General features: G+C 39.4%; 2 protein-coding genes across 4 annotated transcripts in view; both read left to right on the top strand.

Moving 5' to 3' along the window:
• Positions 1-15,514, top strand: part of LOC106518334 (eukaryotic translation initiation factor 4 gamma 3) — a 57,276-nt gene extending 41,762 nt beyond the window's left edge. For all 3 annotated transcript variants that reach the window (XM_014009589.1, XM_014009588.1, XM_014009587.1), the window contains 18 exons: positions 76-273; positions 459-605; positions 737-973; positions 2,295-2,399; positions 5,981-6,119; positions 6,457-6,569; positions 7,679-7,769; positions 7,937-8,054; positions 8,188-8,411; positions 8,531-8,643; positions 9,135-9,307; positions 9,423-9,548; positions 10,025-10,106; positions 10,717-10,815; positions 10,901-11,020; positions 11,828-11,909; positions 12,010-12,156; positions 14,477-15,514. In XM_014009589.1, coding sequence (XP_013865043.1) covers positions 76-273; positions 459-605; positions 737-973; positions 2,295-2,399; positions 5,981-6,119; positions 6,457-6,569; positions 7,679-7,769; positions 7,937-8,054; positions 8,188-8,411; positions 8,531-8,643; positions 9,135-9,307; positions 9,423-9,548; positions 10,025-10,106; positions 10,717-10,815; positions 10,901-11,020; positions 11,828-11,909; positions 12,010-12,156; positions 14,477-14,658 — 2,496 coding nt within the window. In that variant the 3' untranslated portion in view covers positions 14,659-15,514. The remainder of the gene's footprint in view (positions 1-75; positions 274-458; positions 606-736; positions 974-2,294; positions 2,400-5,980; positions 6,120-6,456; positions 6,570-7,678; positions 7,770-7,936; positions 8,055-8,187; positions 8,412-8,530; positions 8,644-9,134; positions 9,308-9,422; positions 9,549-10,024; positions 10,107-10,716; positions 10,816-10,900; positions 11,021-11,827; positions 11,910-12,009; positions 12,157-14,476) is intronic.
• Positions 15,515-16,361: 847 nt separating this feature from the next.
• Positions 16,362-24,468, top strand: part of hp1bp3 (heterochromatin protein 1, binding protein 3) — an 11,080-nt gene continuing 2,973 nt past the window's right edge. The window contains exons 1-11 of the mRNA XM_014009501.1: positions 16,362-16,463; positions 16,910-16,993; positions 18,354-18,525; positions 19,486-19,548; positions 19,647-19,803; positions 19,902-20,048; positions 20,369-20,428; positions 20,589-20,728; positions 20,854-20,944; positions 21,058-21,217; positions 24,415-24,466. Of these exons, the coding sequence (XP_013864955.1) occupies positions 16,924-16,993; positions 18,354-18,525; positions 19,486-19,548; positions 19,647-19,803; positions 19,902-20,048; positions 20,369-20,428; positions 20,589-20,728; positions 20,854-20,944; positions 21,058-21,217; positions 24,415-24,466 (1,112 nt within the window). The 5' untranslated portion in view covers positions 16,362-16,463; positions 16,910-16,923. The remainder of the gene's footprint in view (positions 16,464-16,909; positions 16,994-18,353; positions 18,526-19,485; positions 19,549-19,646; positions 19,804-19,901; positions 20,049-20,368; positions 20,429-20,588; positions 20,729-20,853; positions 20,945-21,057; positions 21,218-24,414; positions 24,467-24,468) is intronic.

The following is a 24,468-nucleotide window of genomic DNA, read 5'->3' as shown; positions in this document are numbered from 1 at the left end:
TCAGAATAACCTTTCACAAAGCATGGGACTGATGAAAACAGCATTTAACTCAGTACTCTTGGTACTCCGCTACAGGAGCTCTTTAGACAGGTACGAAGCATACTGAATAAGTTGACGCCTCAGAAGTTCAACCAGCTGATGAAGCGGGTGACGGATCTCACCATCGACACAGAGGAGAGGCTCAAAGGGGTCATCGACCTGGTGTTTGAAAAGGCCATCGATGAGCCCGGCTTCTCTGTGGCTTATGGAAACATGTGTCGCTGCCTTGCCACGGTAAAATCAGCCGTTGTCAAAGCTTAGTGGTCAAGACATAGCTATACTTTTGGTGGTTTAAATGTTTTTTTTTTGTAGTCCTTGTTGTGTCAGACATTCATAGTCATCCACGGAATGAAGTAAAGAAAGAGGAAAAACTTCATTTAATTAACTTTTTTCTTCTTATATCTGCTGTTTGATTCCAGCTCAAAGTGCAGATGACGGACAAACCCAACTCCACGGTTAATTTCCGGAAGCTGCTGCTAAATCGCTGCCAGAAGGAGTTTGAGAAAGACAAGGTGGACGACGTGGTGTTTGAGAGGAAGCAGAAGGAGCTGGACTCTGCTGCATCGGTTTGTAGTCTCCCTGTCGGTTCTCGTGTTTGAGTCTGCTCTTGTGTTGCTGCCTTTTTTATGGCAGAAAGAAAAGAAACGTGTAACTTYCGGGGCAAAATCTATGTTCGATATTTCCTCTGTGACTTCAGGCGACAGAGCGTGAGCGTCTGCAGGGAGAGCTRGAGGAGGCCAAGGACAAAGCCAGGCGGCGTTCCATCGGCAACATAAAGTTCATCGGCGAGCTTTTTAAGCTGAGGATGTTGACTGAGGCCATCATGCAYGACTGTGTGGTGAAGCTGCTGAAGAACCACGACGAAGAGTCCTTGGAGTGCCTGTGCAGACTGCTCACCACCATCGGGAAAGACCTGGACTTTGAGAAGGCCAAGGTGAGACGCAGACGGAAGTATGGGTGGAGTGGTTCACAAAAAAWTGTTCCTCATGTTGCCATCTGATATCCGGACACAGGGTACCTGCGGATCCTTAAAAAGCCTTAAAAGGCCTTGAATTCATCAATCCAAAAATAAGGCCTTAATTAGCCTTAAAAGGTCTTAAATCAATCTTCAGGTCTTAAAAATGTCTTAACATTGTAAATAGGTTGACTGTAATTCATATCAAATATTAAAATAATTGGTTACATTTGTTTATTTTAGAAATATTCCCATTCATACGTTCCCTTTTGACATCACTTCCTGTTATTTCACATGCAAATATCTCAACAACTGTCCATCTGAGCAATGTGAAATTCATTTTGTAATATGTTGATAATGTTGTCTTTCCAAAAATACATTCATATTTCTTAGAAAAATTTGATGTCACGTAGGTTTCATCTACAGCAAGCTGGGGTTGAAAACCCACTGTGTGTCATAAAACTCCAAATTTTGGGTCGTTAGAGGATTTCCAGAAATTAAATTAAGTTTAAAACCAACTGCTAAGAATGTTTTTTTGCTATATTTGACAAAATAGCAGTTACAGATGGATAAAAACAATTTGTCAATTAGCAATATTTGAAAAATTCAACCAAAAATACTTTCATTCATGAGTTTCTGCCACAGTTTTATTTATTTATTTTTGTCATTTGTGTTTATTGGGAAATTGGTCTTAAATTGCACTTCACTTGGCATTAAAAAGTCTTAAAAAGTCTTAAATTTAACTTGCATGTACGAACCCTGGGACAAACCACAACAGGTGAACCCAACAGTTGGGACTTTTTTTTTTTCCCCATAAATCATTCCATCCCTAGAAGGATGTCAGTGAGACATGAAAACATGAGCAAGTAGTGTTTGTGCTTAACATAATTGGAAGTTTTAAGCAGTTATTTGTGAGTGGTCTGTGCAGAAAATCATAAATATTTCTCCAGTCAACAGAACAAATATGATTTGTGGCTCTTTGCATCTGTTTGTGTCCACTTCAGTTTGTTCAGATTTACAGCTGCACCGTCCTGCAGACATCAGTGACTCTTAACTGTACTCAGCCTCTGATGTTTGGACGGTCCACTGCATTGTGTTTGGTTGATTTTTATCATTAACCAAGAAAAAGTGGGGAAAAAAGATTTTGGGCAGCAGGAACTCATTGTAGTAAATTTGARTTCATTCTTCTCTGTTAGATTGTTTTATTCTGTTTTATTTTGAACTTTAGAACAGCACTTTTTCTAATTAAAAAACTGAACTATCTGATGTTGAGTAACGTTGTTATTTTTTTGTTCATCAGCCTCGCATGGATCAATATTTCAATCAAATGGAAAAAATCGTCAAAGAGAGGAAGACGTCATCCAGGATACGGTTTATGCTACAAGAYGTTATAGACTTGAGATTGGTGAGTGAGCGTTTTAATACCGTTTTTATTTTCACAGACGTAGAATCCAAAGTTCGTTYACGCAAGTTTAGTTTTCCCACAGAGGCTTGTTTCAATGTTTTACTTATTCTTTTTTTTCTGGAACATGATATTAAGTGGTTTATAGTCTGTTAATCTGAAATCTACTGCGACCCCAGGTGTTGAACTTATATATTGTTTGAAAGATTAGTTGATCCTCTCTTACYGTTTAAAATGTGATTTTGTTGAAGCATCCCTGCTCTAAATATTTGTCACCCAGAAGTTAAATGGAAAAGATAAACTTCAAAAGACAAATGATTACAGATAATTTTGTCATGTAAAAGTTTTTTTGAGGAGGGGTTTTAGAAATTAAAGGAAAAATACAACTTGATTGTTTCACCTAAACATTTTGGCCAAATAACGCTTCTGTTCAAAAGAATGAGCCAGCACAGACGAGCTACGTCGTCGGGTCAGGACTCTGCACTTTACACTCATCTACAGGCCAGGACTCTGCAGTTAACACTCATCTACAGGCCAGCGGTCACTCTTTCAGGGATGAAGATGTTCTCATCCTTGATAGAGAGGAACGTTGGTTTGAGAGAGGAGTAAAGGAAGCCATCTTTGTGAAGAAAAACCGCCCACCATTAAACAGAGGTGGAGGCCTTCGTGTCCAGTTGTCCTCCTCCTACAATGCTGTTATTGCAAGTATGACTCTGCCCCCTGTGAGCAAAAGGTGTGAATCAGGGCCCCAACGATAACCAACACAAAGAGGGAAAGAGACAAAAACAAGGGGACATCGAACCCCGCTTGCACTCACTACATGCACATAAAAAAACACCAAATAATCACAGCCGAAACATTTAAACCAATAAGTCAGGTGATGGGGCACATGACCCTCTATGAACAATAGAGCTAATCAAGCCTATTGTTAGGCGATGGCCCTCTTTTGCATGTGACTTACCTGTTTGTCCACCATGTGGAGGCAGAGCTTATAAGACTGAGTTCACCTGAAACTCATCAGTCTYTTGGAGGAGAGACGAAACGTTTCACTAAAGAAGAACCCATCCAGAGGACCTACTGATTTTTTTTCTTTTTGAACGCTTCTGTACAAATTTTAATCAGTTAATCAAAAATGTTACTGTATTTGAGATTCACACTCAGACTGTTTTTCCCTAATTCAGGGTGTATTCACAACTGACATATTTGGTTCACTTATGGACCAGCGTTCATTTCCCCCGTTGGTCCGGACATTTATGCAGATGTGAATACACTCATTCGAACCCTGGTCAAACAACCGGACCAAGACCCATCTTTGAGGTGGTCTCGGTCCACTTCCTAACGAACTCTGATGTGGTTCACGTCTGGTGTGAATACAGACTGGCCTCGTACTGAACCAACTACAGGAAACATGCGCTTCTTTGGACTTCACGAGCCACCATAGCTAAGCAACATTAGCCCTTCAGTGCTGCTAACACTAACACTGAGCTACAAACAATGAGCTGTTGTGGGTCATCTTTTCTCCTTTACCCCTAATATACACTAGATGAGGTTCTGCTCTTCTGCGGTTTACAGTTCACTGCCATTCATTTGCGCCCCAATTTATACAGCGTCCGCTCCGCTGCGAAACCCAGAGGAGGTCTGAGCAGTGTGGGCAGGAAATGCGTGATCGCTCGATAAATCCAGTGATAATGTGGAAGTCAGAACAAAAGAATATATTCTGTGGTAGACRGACTCCAAACACAACTGAAACTTGCAATGCTATCGTCTTTTTGAAACTTCTGATTTCAAAATAAAATCCACAAGTATCGTGTGTGTGTGTAGGGCTGCCATGATTAGTCGACGACTAATCGACTATTAAAATAGTCAACGACTAATTTAATAGACGATTAGTCGTTTTTGTTTTTTACTTTGTTTTTCTCTCCAAACTGCTTTGACACCTTCCACTGCCGCATCGGTCTTTCTGTCCTTGACACACATGCACAGTAGTGGTAACTGGGGTAGGCCGTGGACGTCACAAGACATTATACAGACATACAGTCATGGCTACCCACCAAAGGAGCTCAAAAGTGTGGGATCATTTTAAGAAAATGAAAGAGAAACCTGTTCAGTGCAATATATGCAAGGCAGAACTTGCCTTCCATGGCAGTTATTTTTAGTTAGCATATAGCTAAAATCTAACAATGGTTAGCAGTTGCATTCTGGCGCGATAAGCTGTATGTTTTATATTCAATTGACGTATGATCCGATTAGTCGACTAATCAAAAAGTAATAATTGATTAGTCGACTATAAAAATAATCGTTTGTGGCACCCAATGTCATGTTTATATGTGTGTCCACATCTTCTGCACGCTACATRTTGCCATCTGCTTCCCAAACAGAACAATAAATTTTGACAGTATTTGTGTATAAATCCATATATTTAATATGATAGCTGGGATTTCAACGCTGTTAGTCTGGCTTTGGTGAATTACTTTGAAAATATGGATGTTGTGATTGTTCCTTTTCCTGTTGGTGCAACATAWTCTTTGTAGATTGACTCCAGTGCAGCTCCRGTRGCTGGCAAAAACTGGATCGAATCTAATTTTGGCGGATCACCGTCTGTAAATCGCCAGTGTAAATTCTCTCATTGACTATAATGGTTGTGTATTTACTGTGGAGGTCGGAATGGAGCAGAACCACATTTAGTGTACATTAGGGGTTAGGCTGTGGCACACATTTGACAAGGCTGTCCCAAAACTTTAAGTATATCATCGTGAAATCACCACTGACTGAGCTGCTCTTGGTATTTATAGTCAGTTGTATTAACTCCATCTTTATTTCCAGGTCTGTTCTGCCCCCATCATTTCTGTCCAATGGGAGTAATGACCGTCACCTGCGTGTCTTTGTTTATAAATTATAGTCCACTTGCAAAAAACACAATGTGAATGCAAACCACACTAAAGGAAAACAAAGTCTGCTATTTGGTCCAGATCAAACAAGTGGACCGAAAGACTTTCCTGGYGTGAATACACTCTTAATTTAAAAGGTAGACACCACCGCTTGTACACAAAAATGCTTCTTTATGAAGCAAACAAATCTGTCTGTTCCGTTCATTTGTTTATGAGGCAGCGCTGTTTTTTTCCCCCTAGTATTTAGCTTTTAATAATGAGCTGAAACAGAACAACATATCAGTGAGAAAAATTCTAATTTAAAATGTTTTATTATAAACAAATGCAATTCTGCAACATATCACTGTATTATTCAACACATCCATAAAACACTGTTAGATAAATGTGATCCAGAGCAAAGACAATTTAAAATATGTTTAAATCCATWATATTTATCAAAGGGCCTTATTCTGTGAACCTTACACTTCCTTAAAATGCTTTTTTGCCTCTCACAAGAGTAGTGAGTTTAAGATTCAGCTGAATTTGATATTGTTTAARCATCACATCCTGTGTGACTTATACTCTAACTTAAATAATAATCTAACAAAAGAAAAACTAGTTTGGCTCTGAGCTCAGACTTTGTTCTTGGGGTTATTTAATTTAAATAGTTGCCTGATCCGTTTTATAAAGTAAGTGTTACCGTTTTGTTTTCCTCAGCACAACTGGGTGTCCAGGAGAGCTGACCAGGGCCCTAAAACCATTGAGCAGATCCATAAGGAGGCTAAGATTGAGGAGCAGGAGGAGCAGAGAAAGGTGCACCAGCAGCTGCTCTCCAAGGACAGCAAGAGACGGCCAGGTCAGTCCCGCAGTTTAAATCCTCTTTAAAGCTTAGCATCACACCGGTGCAGCTACAGCAAWTCAGGAACCCTGCAAGCCTACATGCAGACGTCCTGTCCATGCAGCACGCAGAGATGCTGTTGTGCTCAGCAGCAGACAGGAAGCCCCCTACTTCCCCCCCATCTGTCAGCTGACCTATAATATTTTGTYACGTATAACTGTGGAGAAATGTCTCCCTGTCAGTTAAAAGACTGAAATACCTCTGAATTTTCACTGAACTGATGTCAAATGGCCCAATTTTTTTTTTTCTTTTGAAAAACGCTTTTTAAACGATGCTTTTAATTTGTTTGCCGCAGATCCACGAGAGCAGAGGGATCAGCGCATGCAGAGAGAGGAAACCTGGAACACCGTGCCCATGACGAAGAACAGCCGGACCATCGACCCCAACAAGATCCCAAAGATCTCCAAGGTGAGTGGAGCTGCCGCGGTGGGCCGTGAGCGTGGATGAGTTYCAGCCTTCAGCTGCAGGTGGGGTCAGGAAAAGACTGCTTCCGCTGCACCCAACTGCTGATTATCCTAACAAATCCAACCTAACACATTGGATTAGTTCATGAAGCCTGGACGATGTATATGTTGCAGCTCTGAAATACAGTATATCTGCAGCATTTTAAAAATATATTTATATAAAAATCATAATATAATTATAAAAACGTTTTGAACAAATTCTTTATTTACTGATTCTCCCCATTGTCTGAGTTAAACATTGTGCTTACTTTAATTGAATGACTAGGGGAGAGGTTTTTAGTGTCCCAACAAGTTTGTTTCACTTTATTGAGCTGTTTTCCATCAGATCTGCTTGTTTATCTGGTTAGTGTACACAAAAAATATATATTTATACTGTTTACACACCAGCGGGATGACTGGGTTTTAAACCCACACTGTTCATATCCGGCCTACATTAGAGTGGTTTGTCAGCAGTATTATTGTCCTCCTGCTGGATATTTTAGGTATTTTTGTTTAACATGAAAAAATGAAGAGAGCTCAATTTCTCAGCTGTTCTTGTTTTGACTGTCAGAAAAACGAAAATGTAAATTAAAATTAAATAATTGACGCAGTAGATTGGCGGGTATTGTTTTAGTGTCTGAAGAGCAGCAGGTTTTTATTTGCTGAACATTAAACTGAGAGAATTCGACCTGTTTTAACGAGCCGAAACCTGCTTGAGCTGCAGTTGCTTTTATTTACTAATCAACAGATCTGAGTCAGGGACATTTCCACTTCAGGTTTACCTTTCTTTTTTTAATTGTTATTGTTTAACTTTATTCATTTCATAAAAAAACAAAACTTTATGTACAATAAAAATAAGAAAAACAAATACAATGAAATGAAATAAAAGGAAACAGAGAGAAGAAATAAAAATCTTATATCTGCCCCTTTTTTCCTCGTTTCAAACAAGTAATCTTTAGTTAACAAAACAAGAACAACAAATGGTTATATGGTTACACATTATACTGTTTCATATTTTTTCAACAATCCAACCTTTTTTAAACAATGAAGACTGGTTATTYTCTGGTTGTGCAGCCTCAGATGGATGAGAAGATCCAGCTGGGCCCCCGGGCTCAGGTCACGTGGGTGAAGGGRAGCAGTGGGGGAGCCAAAGCCAGCGACTCAGGTCAGATAAACATCAGAAACATGAAGCGTAATTTTAAACAAAATGAGCAAAACTGCATGAAATGACTCAAAGAGTTGGTTTTCATTTTGTGTTAGAGAGCCACGTGTTGAAGCCAGAACTTTATTTATTTTTCTGTTTATGTAAGAATCTTCTCTTCTCCTTAWCAGAACTGTCTCGGACAGCTGGCCTAAACCGGTTCTCTGCACTACAGTCCACACCTTTACCTCAGCCCTCCACCACCCCCCCACAGAACCCAGACTATGACTCCAGGAGAACTCTGGGAAGGTACGTCACTAAACCCGGTCCTCCTTAGACCGTCCTCGATGTCGCGACTTCTCTGTTCACACTTCTTGGTTTCTGAGAGACTGGCACCTGCCTCGTCCTCCCGGCTGACGGGTCTGTTTCTGTCCGCTCTCAGTCGCAGCAACACGGTCAGAGAGCGGACCGAGAAGCCTCTGATCTCGACGCCGCCGTCGTCACGGCCCGGCCCGTTCGTGAGGAGAGGCAGTTCGAAAGAGGTGCTGGAGAACCAAAGTCCAGAGGAGCCGCGGAGAGACCGGGAGCAAGAAGGAGCAGAACCTCGGAGATCGAGCGTGACGGAAGACAAAGCTGAGCTGGAGCGCAGCAGAGTCAAAGAACCTGGTGAGGAAACTGTGCAGCGCAACCCCGAAACAAGTGTCCAAATTTGATTAGATGAACAAAAATATGTTTTATTTAATCAACAATATCTAATTAAATGAGTCTGGATCTTGTTTTTACAGTAAAACCTGAGCCAGTCGTTCAAAACCCAGACAGACCCGCCCTGACTGAGGAGGAGATTGAGAGGAAGTGCAAGTCCATCATTGATGAGTTTTTGCACATAAAAGATTATAAGGTAGAGCTGAGTTCAGTCYTTTTGTTGGTTGCTTCTGTTTTCAGATGATTGGATGAACATCATCACCAACATTCATCTTCAGTTTCTAAATAACACATTTTAAAGCAACGCAGTGACTTCCCATCCTATTTAAAATTTATCCTTTAGTTATGACGTTGTTTGAGAAGGAGTTGAAGTTTTTATGTTTTTTTTTGAAGATTATTCTTGTTTTAATTTTTTTATTGAAAAAAGGGGCAGATATTAATAAGAATTTATTTTCTTCTTTCTGCTACCTTTCATTTTATTTGTGTGTTGTATTATTTGTTGTGTGTATAGCATTTGTTTTGTTTTTAAATGAAACGAATAAATTTTTTAAATAAAAAAATAAAAGTAAAAGTATTTGTCAGACAGTCTGTGCTGTCTTATTTGTTTTTTAAAAAGACTTTTAGTTATGACAAACTTCTGACTGATTTCCTGATCAGCCCGTTTTGTTGTTTTTTTTTCTCCTGCAGGAAGCTGTTCAGTGTGTGGAAGAGCTGGACTTGGCTTCTCAGCTGCACATCTTTGTGCGCGTCGGGGTGGAGTCGACCCTGGAGCGCAATCAGACCACACGGGACCACATGGGCCAGCTCCTCTTCCAGCTGCTGCAGCAGGGAATCCTGCCTAAAGCCCACTTCTACAAAGGGTGAGTTCTGCTTCTGGAACAACGCGTCTGTATTCAAATCACATCCTAAAAGTTCAGAGCTTCAATAATAATRACTTCARCTGTTCGGTTTTTAATCAGCGTCGTGTTTTCTCAGGTTTGCGGACACGTTGGAGTTGGCGGACGACATGGCCATCGACATTCCCCACATCTGGCTGTACCTGGCCGAGCTGCTGAGCCCTGTGCTGAAGGAGGGGGGCTTCTCTATGAGAGAGCTCTTTAGGTACAGAGAGCGGTGCTGCTGAGCCCARATACTGAAAACACAGCAACATCAAGGGTCCTGAGTCAGAAAATATACTGCTCTGTGACTGTGTTGTAAAACTCTGAAGTCTAAGGCTACGTTAGGCAAAAGTCACCCAAATAATAATATTCACTTGCTGCGTGTGACGTCACATTGTCTTCTACGCATGCAGGTATATTTATTTATTTTTATTTGTTTGGATCCCCATTAGCCATTGCCTTAACAATGGCTACTCTTCCTGGGGTCCTTAAAAAAAGCATTCATAAATTGTGCACTTATAACACCCTACATGACAAAATAATTAAACAATGATTCTTTTAAAAGCTAAAATGCATATGCAAATGGGTATAATCGGAATAAATGCTAAAAATGCTGTAGCGTCAGACTGCACAGCCTTGCTTCTGTTGTGTAGCATCATGGTTGTGTGCAGCTGGTTCATTTGTTTCATCTGTTCACAGTGAATTAAGCAAACCTTTGCTTCCTGTGGGAAGAGCCGGGATCTTAATCTCTGAAATATTGCACTCTCTATGCAAACAAATGGTAAGCATTACTTTTTGTTCACAATACCTTTACTTATTATAAAGCCATTAGTAATATTTAAGGTATTTTATTTCCATTGATACACTACATACAGTAAATTAAACCTTTTAGTTTAGATTTCAGATATAAAATAAAATAAAATAAAATAAAATAAAGAGCATTTTTGATCCAAAGTATGCATCAATAAACTGAACCTGTTTCTCCTGAAATATGGTGTGCACAAGTTTAATAGTAAGTATTTATTCTGCCATAAAAATATTGTAATTTTAGTTGGATATTTTTAACTCTGTTCTCCAGTTTGTGCAGGCAGAAGTGCCCTTCACTGCACAGTGTTTGATTCAGGATGTCTACCCTGTCCTCATTATAGAGAATGAATGTTTTCATGATTTAAGCTGATTTTAATCAGGAGCACTTCAGTCAGCTGTTTGTGCAAAGTCGTACCTCTTTTTAACTTTAAAAGTTCTCACATTTTGGTGAAAAATCCAAGTACGTGTCAACACCTTCAAGCAGGAACTGATGCCTCCCATCCTCACATTCATTCTGATGATTAAGTAAATTCACTGAGTTCTTATGAAGAGAGGCGTGACGTCGTCCCTTTTTGTTTCCACAGAGCGAAAGGGCTGTGAGTTCTTTATGGAAGGAAACCGGCCTCAACTGGGCCGACGTTCTGCCAGAGGGAGAGGACGTTCAGGCGTTCACCTCCCAGCAGGTTGGTAATGGAGGCGGTCTCGGTTCTGATCCATCAGCTGCGAGGATGCTTCATTGTACCTCTTTGGACTTGTTTGCACACACAGAAACTCCAGTTCCTTGAGGTTCAAACCAAAAGGATCTTGTCTCCTGAGGAGCTGAGCCGGCAGCTAGAGAAACTCCTGGAGGACATGGCCAGCGATGAGCAGATCTTTGACTGGGTAGAGGTACGATGACAAACATCACAGATCTGGTGACTTAAAACAGGGTCCCTGCAGATCCTTAAAAAGTCGTAAAAGGCCTCGAATTCATCAATCCAAAAATAAGGCCTTAATTAGCCTTAAAATGTCTTAAATCAATCTTTCATAAGTCTTAAAAATATTAACACATTGTAAATAGGAGGGGTTTAATTCATCTCAAATATTAAAATAATTGGAAACATGTATTTATTTAAATRTTTACATGCAGACATTCCCCTTTGACATCACTTCCTGTTACTTAGATGCAAAAATCTCAACAACTGTCCATCTGAGCGATGTGAAATTCATTTTGTAATATGTTAATAATGTTGTCTTTTCAAAAATGCATTCACTTTTCTTACAAATTTTGATMTCACGTGCACTTTAAGGTTTCATCTACAGCAAATTGGGGTTAAGACCCCACTGTGGGTCCTAAAACTCCAAGTTTTGGGTCGTTAAACTGACTGCTAAGAATATTTTTGTTATATTTGACGAAAAAGCAGTTGGATATGGATAAAAACAATTGGTCTATTAGCAATATTTGAATACTTTAACCAAAAATACTTTGATTCATGAGTTTCTGCTAAAGTTTTATTTTATTTTTTTGTCATTTGTGTTTATTATGAAATTGGTCTTAAATTTAATTTCAGTTGGCATTAAAAAGTCTTAAATTTAACTGTAGGAATCCTGTAAAAGAAGCGAAGTGATCAAATGAGTCTTTTATTTACTATTAAAGCCCCATTGTTTGAAAACTAAACCCTGCCCGCTGAGCTAATTGTGATCCGTTTTTCTCAGGCAAACCTCGATGAGTCTCAGACGAGCTCTTCTCCCTTCCTGAGGGCTTTGATGACAGCTGTGTGTAAGGCAGCAGTGAAAGGTAAGCACTCACACACCTGGAGGAGACCCTCGTGTTATCCCATCTCACTGTTGGTTTGTAATATTCATGCACTAAGCCTGCCTCCTGCTCCGCTCCACAGATGAGAACACCAGCTGTCGCGTGGACACGGCCATCATCCAGAAAAGGTTGCCTGTTTTACTCAAGTACCTTAACTCAGACACTGAGCGACAGCTGCAAGCACTTTATGCACTTCAAGCGCTGATCGTTTCCCTCGATCAGCCTCCAAGTAAGTGCTACATCAGAACTGCTTTACAAGCGGTTACATGTTTTTAAGACGTTAACCCCCAATTTACACTGGATGCGGTTCCACTCTGGGCCGACCTCCACAGTAAATAGGCAACTGTTATAATCGATGAGAGCATTTACACCGGCTCCGCACCGTGATTCGACAAAATTAAATTCAATCCTATTTTTTGGGATGCCGGAGCTGGTCCAGAGTCAATCTACGTCACACCAACAGGAACAGGAACAAGCRCAATATCTGTATTTTCAAAATAACTCACCAAAGGCAAACTCATTTTGTTGAAATCCTAGCTGTATCAAAATGTATCATTCTGTTTGAGAAGCAGATGCAACATGCAGCATATGCCACTGTAACACGTGGATTTTATTCTGAAATCAGAAGTGTCAAAAAGACAACAGTGATGCAGTTTCAACTGTGTTTGTCTGTTTTTCACAGAATTATTTATTTTGCTCAGACTTCCACATTTATCACTGGATTTATTGCGCAATCTTGCATTTCCTGCCTGTGCCCCTCTGAGCTCCTCTGTTCTTCACACCAAAGTGGACGCTGTATAAACTGGGGTGGAAACGAATGGCAGCAAACTGCACAACTAGAGATGGGTACCTTTGACATTTGAATCGATTCGGTACCAATATMAGGTACCTGGGAATTGGTACCGGTACTTAACGGTACCAATTTTTGGTACTTTGCCTGTGTTGGTTTTTTTTAAAGGGGCAATATTATGTGTTTCTCAGGCATATATTTAAATACTATACCATAATAAAGTATCTCTGTCACCTTTATCTGTTATTAAAATGCTGTTTTTATGTTTAAATAGAAAATAAACTTTTCTTCTCATCACTTCCTCTTCTAAACGCTTTGAAATTAGCGTCTGTCTCTTTAAGAACCGCCTTCCGCTTCTGTCTCGCCCACTTCGGTGCGGGTGGGGAGGCTGCCATGATGCAGTTTACTTGGCATCTGAAAATACATTTCTTCAAAGGTATTTTTAATCTGAAAAGAGCTTCACTGAGTGAGAAGCAGGAGTCATGGGCGGGGTGTGGAGGTGTGTTGTGTGATGAGGAAGTTCGGCTTAAAGACATGTCCCAGGGGCGTTTCTGGTCCCCAAAGGTGTTTCTGGTCCCCACCTGTCGTTTTGCTCCTCAGCATGGCTTCATAAAAACACTGCAGGATTTCTCAAACGTGCATGAATGAGTCAAAGCAAGGCTTTGGGCATGTTTTTTATGAGAGTATAACATTATAACATGATATAAATCTCAAAAAAGTTGATTTTACATGATATTGCCCCTTTAAGAATGAACTTTTTTTTAATTTAACATATTTCTTTCTCGATATATAAAATTTAACCAATATCAAGACAACATCCAACTCTTTGTATTGTAACATCAGTTGTGTAACTTGTTTCTTTAAGGTGAAAACTCTTGAAAACCACAAGACTGTTTTGTCTTATTGCACAAATTAAAATCCAGCTCCACATATTTCTATTGATGTCATTTACCCGTTAGAAAAAATGTGTAATGTGGGGCCATGGAAGGTAAATAAATTTAAATCAAATAAGCAAAAAAGAGGATGGAGTTAAATAAATAAAAGGTATTACAGCTACGTTCAGAACCAAAACACGTCCAACACTTGAAGTTGGCTGCTTGTGCTCCTTTAGGTCAGACGTGTTCGGACTGTCGGGAAACACCTCTGTTGGTTTCCTCTGCCGGTCTCTGTTTAATGATGGATGAAATAAAGAAAGTGGTGGTACTTTATTTACTTTGAGCAAGCGAACGTCGTGTTCACAAGATAATTAATCCACCAGATAATTCAGAGCTGGTCTGTTTGGTGAGTTTTACTCCAGGAGCTGCGAGGCTTTCAAGCTACGTTCAGACTGAGCTCTGTTTACTGAACCAACGCTGACGTCATTACGCTCTTGCGCGATGCTGCGTTCAGGACAAGCATGGAAAACTCACCACTCTTACGCCAATACGGTCGCAATGCTGCGTTCAGGACAAGCATGGAAAACTCACCACTCTTACGCCAATACGGTCGTAATGATGCGTTTAGGTACCGAAACATGGTATCGTTTGACGTTACGTGAATAGGTACTCGGTAGTACCGACAGAATTTGGTCGATACTTATAAAAGTATTGAATTCAGTACCCATCCCTGTACACAACACAGCTGAACAGAGCAGAAACGTGTGTAGTGCTAACTGGGGGTCAACTACTGTATAATATCACCATGTTTACCTTTAATTCCCGTCCCCAGTGTTTTGATATATTTCACGATGTGACAGCGACACTTTTTTGTTCTTTCACAGACCTTCTCCGGATGTTCTTTGACTGTCTGTACGACGAGGACGTCATCTCGGAGGACGCGTTCTACAAGTGGGAGACGAGCAAAGACCCTGCTGAGCAGGAGGGTAAAGGCGTCGCCCTCAAGTCCGTCACGGCCTTCTTCACTTGGCTGCGAGAGGCGGAGGAGGAGTCTGAGGATAATTGACGAGGGAGACGCCCGGGACACGGCGTAGAACTGCATCTCTAACACCAGAACAAACTTTAAATGGCTGCGCAGACGGGACGACGTGTTTACGGCTGGATTATTATTTTTTTCTTTTTCTTTTTTTTTTTTTCTTTTTTCCTCCCCCTCCCCTCTGCGGTACGGTTCTGAAACATGCCGCCATCTTGAGTTTGGATTCCAACAGTGGAAGCACTAAATATCTGTATCATAAATAGAAAATATTTTTGTTTTAAATTTTAACTTACTTTTTTGTTACTTTTTAAGAAGAGACTTAAAAGACACATAGGTTCTGGACTCCTTAATTTATTATTTTTTTAAGGACTGCAAATATGAAAGTTATTTAACATTTGCAGATGCTCACAATGAGAACACGGCAACAGAAATAACAATATAATTATAATAACAAAATAATTGTGAGACAAAYATTTTCCCTGGCTTTCACACTGTGGCTGAAAACAGGGTAAAAGCAAAAACTATTTTAGGACGCAACAAAGGAGTGAAAAAACAAGAACTATTAATGCTGTTAAAGGTCAGAGGTCATCTTATAATAAGCAGAAGGTTTTCCCACTAGCATTGACTTGCTCTGTGCTGATATGAACACACACACCATGAGCTGTTAAAAACGTGCATCCGAGAAGCAATGCAAATCAGAACTGTCGAGTTACGCAGACGAACAAACCGAAAAAAAACAAAACAAAAACAAACCTGAAGTTTAACTTCAAAAAGCAAAAAGGCCAGGGATGCTGAACATGAGATGCTTGTAATACTCAAGACCTACAAAACAGATTAAAGCTTGTAAATACATTAAAAACAAACAAACAAAMAAAAAAACTAAAAATGTGCTGATTCTTGTGACTCCTTATTTTAAGTGTTGGAGGTGGTGTGTCTGGTGTTTGGGTGTTCCCGCTCTGGATGAAGAAAAGCTGCTGCGACTGGACGGTTCTGGATCGATCTGCTTGAACCTCGAGCTTCAGTTATCTCAGTGAATTTAGCCCCGACCGTTGGCTCGTCGCTGCACTTTTTCCACTTCTTTAGTCCTCCAGGTCGTCATTTGAAGCACGAAGTTGCAGCATGCTGTTTTTTTCTCTGTTTGAATTTAGTATTAATAACGTCACAATCCTTTACATTAGCACTCAGCTTTATTCCTGGGTACATTTAGAACGTCTCCATTCTATCCTGAGTTTCTTATTTGTTCTCTAAAACTACAGCTACAATGTGACATTACCAGTTAGACTTTCTGTAAAAACATGGTTCAAAATTAGATTTTCAAGTGTTTTGACCAGTTTGGATTGATTTAGATTTAAGAGTTTTCATAATTTAGCAGGATTWGATGATAAATGTTTACTTCAATCCACATCTTAATTGGTCCACATTGCAAGTAATCCTATAATGTTTAAAAATATTTTGGGATAACTAAATGGATAATTTAGTGGATCTATTCAAGAAAACAGGACAAGTCTACTGTAAAACTTTTACAGTAGAAGTATAGATAGGGTATACATTTTATGTGTTTACTAATATTTAATTTTTTCGTGGAAGATTTATTTCCTGGTATGGCCTTGTTTGTTTTTGAAAGCAGCAGTCTCGTTTCGTACCTCGTGCCTTTGTTTTCCCGCCCCTTTCCGGGTTTTTGAATTTGTTTTTGTGTGCACGTTTCCTACGTGCGGCGGGACGTCTGACGTCACCAACGATCCAAGCGGGGCGGGGCTCGTGAACAGCGAAATCGAAATAAAGGATCGTGCAGAAATTTCTTTTAAAATATCACTTTCCTTCGCGATAATTTCAAGGTAAGTTTGTTATGCGTGGAGATCGATTGTTTGATTAACGATCGTTTGCACGGTTTGCATCCCTTTCAAGAGCCGTGGGTGATTTTATTTTTTGTTTTTTAAGCGTACAGTTGAAAATGAATTTCGGGCTGTGCGACGCCATTACCGCGTTCCTAAATCAGCGGACAAAATGGCGAATTAGCGGAAAAAAAATTTCATGCAGCTCATTGTTTCGTGTTATTGTAATGTATTTGAAAGCTGGGGGGTTACGCAGGTATGCGGCACGTCGACTTAAAGGCGGTGGGCATGTTGTGAAAAATGAACCGCGTCTGCATTCTTTATCCCGGACTTCATTTATGATTGAATGAAGTGGGTTTGGCAGGGAGCGTGTTCGCGCTCACCGCGCAGTGCAAACACAAAAGGCTCACAAACCAGTGCCGTGCTAATGAAACCTCCCTCTTGTTCAGGTCAAGTTCGCGTCATGCCGATCCGCCGAGCAGCAGCGACTCCTCCGGCCCAGGAGAAGGCTCCCTCCGCGGCTGAAGAGAGAGGTGAGGTCGGGGGGTCGTCCATGATCCTCCGGACACTTGAACGCATCACTGACACATTCACTGAGCTCAGGATCTGTTGGGACCTTTTTGTTTTGTGTTTTTACCTCAACAAACTTCATACCCAAATTAGTTGTTAATTTTCAGAAAAAAATATTTAAATCTATGCTTTCACTTTTATATGTATGCACATTTATTTTAGGCAGTGCAGCTTTTTTCCTAGTAATTAAAAATTAATCCAATCAATCATGTTTGAACAACAAATTCAGCATTTTTATGTATTTACTTAAACAGTCGTTATTTATAGTTGGGCGTGAGGTTAGGTTCAGACAATCAGTGTTGTATAAAGTACCACAAAGTGATACTTGAGTAAAAGTACAAGTATCTTACCAAAAATTACTATGGTAAAAGTTAAAGTCTTAAAGTATCTGATTTTTTTTGTACGTAAGTATTAAAAGTAAAAGTATTAATTTAAAATGAGCAGTTAGTTTTTCTGTAAGGACATTTATTAGGAGGTGACCTTCCCCCCAAAAATGCTGAAATGACTATATCGTATTAAAATAATTTATATTAAATTCAGGATGCACTAGCTGTTTCAGTTTATAAACATAAATCAAGGCTGCACAAACCTTTTCCCTGAAATGAAAATCTATCTGAGGGCTGTGGCCAAATGTAATAATATAATTCGTGAAATACAAATACATAAGTACAGACCTTTTATTTTAGTGATTATGTCCTGTTGGAGTGTGACATGATTTGTTTGTGTACAAACTAATACGGTATCAGAATTTTATATTTATACTTCTCATTCAACCACAATTAAATTCTATCTCGGAGGCACAGATTATATGGAGAGTATTTATTTTTTACAAGCTGGGATGAAAACAAGCAAAAATGAAATAAAAGTAAAAACTTTCTACTTCTTGACTTTTTTAAAAAATATATAAGGAGTACAAAGTACAGATAAYTGTGTGAAAATGTAAGAAGTAGAAGTAAAAAGTAGGCTGAAAATAATTACTCAAGTAACGTACAGATACCCAAAAATTCTACTTAAGTACAGTAAAGTTTTTGCACCTACTGTAGTTATTTTACAACTCTGCTGACGAACATGACTTKGGGCAGAAATTTTACAATTTAACATTTGAAGATGGTGACACCAGCAAGTCGTAGTAGTCCTTTGTATTTTATTACAAATTCAAAGTAGTGTTGACTTCAAAAAGAGTGTAGCRTAGAGCAGGGGTTCACACGCCATTTGGGTCTGGGGACCCCCCCAGGATTATTTTTCTTCCCCTGATGTCTCATAGCTGATGCCGTGTCGCTCATTGCTAACATGCATGGTTTCTGCTTCGCTGTTGTCTTCCAGAGCCAGAAGCCTCCGACGAGGAGTCGCCCTCCCCCGACGAGGAGCAGGCGGCGTCTTCGGCTGCGGGAGCCGAGGACGGGGAAGGCGAGAATTCGGGCGACACTCATCCCGACAAGAACGAAGACGACGCCGAAGAGGAGGGAGCGGAGGACGAGAAGAAGGATGAGAAAGAGTGAGTGTGACAATGGTCACCCGTACGGTACGAGTGAAAACGCTGCGATATTTCACTTTGATGGCCCTTTTATCAGTTCCTATTCTCCTTACCTCTGCCGGATAACTGCAGATGGCTCCTCTTGTGGTTACAGCGTTGCGTTTCCAATAGATGGGATGTCCTGTCACAGCCACAGTGGTTCCCTGTAAATCAGGACAGTTAACAGGCCGATGGGCCTGTAGTCACAGGGCAAACTGCTCATTTAACAGTTTAATCCTAAAATAAGCCTTTTGTTTATTTCTTTTAGTGCAGTTTTTGTTTTTCCTCTTGTGGCAGAAAATAAAAATGCACATTACTGGGAACTATAACGTACTTCCTACACTCACCAGTGACACACTGTCCGGGTGATTTACTCAATAACTGGGCTTTTTTTATTATTATTTCTTAGTTTTAATCATTTATCACAAATGTTAATGAAAAAATTCAGACAAGCTTTTTTGTTTTTGTTTGTTTTTAGCTATTCCTTTAAAACCAACTTTTTTATTTAAATTGAGTTTCTGCTATTTTAAATTAGAATAACAAAGTAGCCAGAGCTGTAAATGAAAAAAATGTGCTCCTGAACAGGAAATACTTGTTTTCGCAAATTTATTTAGTGATAAGATGTTGCTCTTTAATTTATCTGCAAGTGATAAAACTTGTTCAGCTGGTTAAAGGCTGTTCTTTCATTTTTATTTTTTATTTGAATGTTTGGGAAAACAAAAGACAGAAACCCGTGTGACCCCGGGTAGTATCAGGGAGGTAAAAGCCTCCTTTTTCGCTGAAGGTKATTTAGTGTAAATCCTCCTCCTCTTCCCTTTTGGCCTCAATCTATCCTTTTAGCCGTAGCCATTTGAACCCAGAGTCGAATTACAATGATGGTAAATAAGACCGATGTTCTAAAACTTCATTTTGTTTTCTCCATCGGTGACAAACGGACAAAAGTGTGAAATGCCCGGACTGCGAGGCTGGACAGTGCACAACACACTGCTTTGTTCTCCTACTAAGGTGAGGATGTGATAACGATAGAGGTGATCACAGTGAAATATCGCTTGTAAAACACCCGACTCACTTCACTCAACCTGTGTTGCTCCTTCTGGCGGCAGGTTGAAGGATGGCTACAAATATGAGAAATCCAAAACCAAGAAGGTGAAACGGACAATTCCTGCATGGGCTAGCGTCACCGCAAGCAAAAACATTCCCGTTACCAACTATGCAGGCACACAGTGCAGAGTGGATAGCGTCCTTATCGAAGCTATAATGGTGTGTACAAACTCTGAGCTCATCTTTTTTTTCTCTCTCTCCTAACATTAACTTCCTTTCTAAAGATGTCTCTTTTATTTTATTTTATTTATTTTAAGTCCTCTAAGGACAAGGCGGGAATTTCCTTCCAGTCGCTCATGAAATATATTCTGAAAAAATACCCGAACATGGAGCTCGACAAGAAGAAGAAGTTTCTCATCAAGAAAGCCATGAAGAAACACGTGGAGAAAGGCACGGTCAAACAGGTAACCGTTATAAGAGCCGTGCTTGTTTTGTTTCATGAAACTTTGTTGTTKTTTTTTCAGTAAACYCGAGCAGAGACAGACTTTGGAGGTTTTCAATACATTCTGTTAGAAAATGTTAAATTCACGACCTAAAAATATCATCCGGTGTTTGTTTGCACATTTTTAAGTTAGTAAGTAAGTCTTTTTCTCTGGGAATTTGATCTGCAGATATACGCACTTTATATTAAATGAAACGTAGAGTCGTAAATCTGGCTCGGTCTGACCTTAAGGAAGCCCAGTAACTCAAGTCTGCATTTTCCTGTTTTCCTTGTGTCTTTTAGCTGAAGGGTAAAGGCCTTTCAGGAAGGTTTGCCATCGGAAAGAAGCCGCCGCCGTCAAAGGTACGTCCCTGAAGACGACCTTGTGCTGAAGTATACGTCCCAGATAGTCTCAATACTCGTATCAGAGACTTACTGATACCAGTTTCCTTCCCGTGTGAAAGCTTAATACAGCTGTGAAGTGTTTTGGTTRTAATTTTCTATTTGCTTACGGATGTTTTAGAAAGGTCGCCAGAAGCAGGAGTCTTTAGGAGATGCCCTTCCTCTCATCTTCACTCGACTCTGTGAGCCCAAAGAGGCTTCCTACACCCTGATCAAGAAATACTTAAAGCAGCATTTCCCAAACTTCAACATTGAAAACAGGTATCACAAGGTTTTTTTTTTCCCAAAAGTTAAATGTTTGAAAGTCTTTTGTAAAAGGTTTTTATGCCTCTCCCTCTGTTCTTGCGCAACTATTAAATTGGAAAAACTCTGTGGTTTGATCTCAGGCCGGATGTCCTGAAGACGGCTCTGGGGAAGGCCGTAGAAAAAGGACATTTGGAGCAAGTTACCGGGAAAGGAGCACAAGGAACTTTCCAGGTAAAGCTCGGAATAACGTCGTTTGGTCGAGCTGACGGCGTCTGAAGTGAAACGCTCTGGTTAGCGCACGAGAACGCACCGTCCTTTAAAACGGTTCTGTTCAACCTCCTCAGCTGAAGCACTCTGGGAAAGATGCCCAGCTGAAGGGCAGCACCTTGGAAGACGCCATCACCGTCGCCATCGTAGCCATGAACGAGCCCAAAACTTGCAGCGCAACGTCTCTTCGCAAGTATCTCATCGACTCCAACAAGGACGTAAAGGAGCACCTGGTTGGTAAGTTGTTGTTTCTTTCTGTTGAGACATGTTTCTGATGACCACTGAGTTATTACTTCTAGGGGTTAAAACACGTTCTGATTAAAAAAGAAAAACTAAACTCAATAAAATGCAATTTAAGGTAAAGCTGAAGGATTTAATCATCACTAATATTAAAATAAACTAGAGAAATTGCATTTCCCACGAAAATGCTAATGTGAATGCTTCATGCTGAAAACTTGAGCTGAAAGCTGCTGAAACTGAGCGGAAAATATTTAAWAGAAAAAGTGTTAATATGAGCTCACTTTGAAAAGCTAAAAGAAGCGAAAAAGCCTAACTTTGCTGATAAATAGTAAAAAGGGGCTCAAATGTAGTTCAAAACAGAAAATAGCTGAATATAGCTGAAAACATCTGTAAGAAACAAATAGCAGAATGACAGAAAAAAGGAAATCCATATATAAAGTAGCATAATATAGCTAAAATTAGCATAAAATAAGCTAAAGGTAGTAGCCACAATTTGAAATTAGCACCCAATTGAAATAGTTTAAAAAATAGCTAAAACTGGGGAAAAATGCAGGAAAAAATTTATAAAATTACATAAAAGTGATTATTTGTAGTAAAATAACTAAAACAGCTGAAATTTACAATAAAACAGCTAAAAAGTAGCTGTAAATTTTTGAAGTAGCACAAGGAGCACAAGCTTGCTAACCTTAGCTGAAAAAAGTTGTAATAGCTAGTTGAAATAACAGAATAAAGCTAAAATTTGCAAGAAAAAAAGTAGCTAAAATTGGTCCAAAAACATGAAAAATAGCAGAACTAGAACAAAATGTGTAAGATGCTGTAAAGATTTAGAAACATTTTAAAGGATTTTAAGGATGTTGAAAATAGTCCCATTCATTTTCAATGGCGAAAGTGGCTAAATAAAGTGAAATAGCTGAAGAAGTATAATAAGCTGAAATACCAAAAGTCATAGTACCCCTCACACGAATGAGCTGAATGTTTTAATATATGAATTGTTGAAATAGCACAAAAATTGTGGAACGAGTTAGATGCCAAAAAACGTACGGAAGAAAAAATGATCTCAGTAGTGTGAATGCTGTGAAGCTTTGACAATAATGTGACATGTGACCAAACCACATGCAGGGTATACAGTCTGGAAAGCTCTTTAAGCAGGGTTGTAATGGCAGCAGTCCACCATGGGCTGCTCCTCTTCTACAAGTTGAATCAGACGCTGACGAGACAGACAGCAGCTGGCTCAGTTTGTGTAACGAAGACCTCAGCTTCTCTAACCTTTTTATACATTTTTTGTCAAGCTCCAGCACGCATACAAGTTGCACAACCTCCTGCCTTTGAGTTCTGCATTTCCAGTTTGCTGATCGGCCCTCCTTTTCTACTCTTTAGACCAGGGGTTCTCAAACCTTTTGGGTCTGGGGACCCCTTACAAGGCCGAAAACATTCCAGGGACCCCCTTATAAACCCCATGCTGTTTTAAAACATAGTTCAACCTCTAAATGCCATGGGAATATATTTTTATAGTTTGTTTTTATTAGTTCATTGTTCTCCATACATTTTTAAAAATAAAAAACAAATTAACAATTTAGTGAAAGTTTTTGAGGACCACCAAGATACCTCTTGCGGACCCCCAGTTTGAGAACGTCTGCTTTAGACCAGGGTTCTGCAACCTCTATAATCAAAAGAGCCATTTTCCCATCAGCTCACTAATAAAATATGTCCAGAGCTGCAAAACATACTTCAACTGTGATCATCAGCTGGTTGAATGTTTGGTTTCCAGCCAGTGGGGGTGATATTATAGTGAATTTGAATATTGTTAAAAATGACCATATTCATATAAAAAAATAAAATTATAATATAAATACAGATTTTATAAAAAAAAAAATTTTTTTTATAAAAAAATAAAATTATAAATAAATACCAAATTTAACAAAAACGTTTTTAGATGTGTGTTCAATTGTTATTTTAACAATTTCACCATATTTCTTCTCAGCAACTTGTCTTACAGATATTCCAAATAAAATTATAAATAAATACCAAATTTAACAAAAACGTTTTTAGATATGTGTTCAATTGTTATTTTAACAATTTCACCATATTTCTTCTCAGCAACTTGTCTTACAGATATTCCAAAACATTCCTGATAGATTTGAGGGAAAAGATACCGTGAGGCTGGAAGTTGGATCACTGAAGTGGTCAAGAGGCTACTAGCATGACCAAATGAACATGTTTCTGTTAGTAGTTTCGAATATTTGCGAATAAATGTCCAGGAAGAGCTGTCAAAGCTATCCTTTTCTGTTATGGATATAAAAACAAGAAAAACATCAATCTCATGTTGGTTTTGGTCAAAGCTCAAAGAGTCACATGTGGCCCCGGAGCTGCAGGTTGCAGACCCCTGCTTGAGACAACATTTAAAACAATTTTAACCAATGAAAATACAAGACATAACATCATTTTTAAAGGGGCAATATCGTGTAAAATCAACTTTTTTTTTTTACTTTTATTTCATTTTATAATGTTATACTCTCATAAAAAACATGCCCAAAGCCTTGCTTTGACTCATTCATGCATGTTTGAGAAATCCTGCAACGTTTTTAGGAAGCCATGCTGAGGAGCAAAACAACCGGTGGGGACCAGAAACGCTTTTTGGGACCAGAAACACCCCTGGGACGTGTCTTTAAGTCAAACTTCCTCATGGCAGATCGCCCCCTCTCCCCTCCCCACACACCCCGCCCATGACTCCTGCAGGCCCTCGGGTGAAACTTAAACTGGCCACTGAGCTCCTTCTTTTTCACTCAGTGAAGCTCTTTTCAGATTAAAAAGACCTAGTTTGAGGAAATATATTTTCAGAAGCCAAGTAAACTGCATCWTAGCATCCCCCCGCACTGAGATGGGCGGGACAGAAGCAGAAGGTGGTTCTTAAAGAGACAGAGGCCAATTTCAAGGTGTTTAGAAGAGAAAGTGATGAGAAGATAAGTTTATTTTCTATTTAAACATAAAAACAGCATTTTAATGACAGCTAAAGGTGACATAGATACTTTATTATGGTATAGTATTTAAATATATGCCTGAGAAAAACATAATTTTGCCCCTTTAAAGTGCCAAAATTCCTACCTCACGTTATTTATAGTGTGTTTTTATAATGTGCCTTTTATTTTTGACAAGAAGTTGTAAACATACTTTTTTTTATTTTTTATTTTTTTTAGTGGCCAACCTGAAGAGAACACTGACCAAGTGTAAAGTCCTCGGCTGGATGAAGC

This window comes from Austrofundulus limnaeus, unplaced genomic scaffold (assembly GCF_001266775.1).
Source record: "Austrofundulus limnaeus strain Quisiro unplaced genomic scaffold, Austrofundulus_limnaeus-1.0 Scaffold59, whole genome shotgun sequence".
In the NCBI taxonomy this organism is placed as follows: Eukaryota; Metazoa; Chordata; class Actinopteri; order Cyprinodontiformes; family Rivulidae; genus Austrofundulus; species Austrofundulus limnaeus.
The sequence above is the reverse complement of the archived record's forward strand: the minus strand, read 5'-3'. Positions and strand labels throughout refer to the sequence as shown.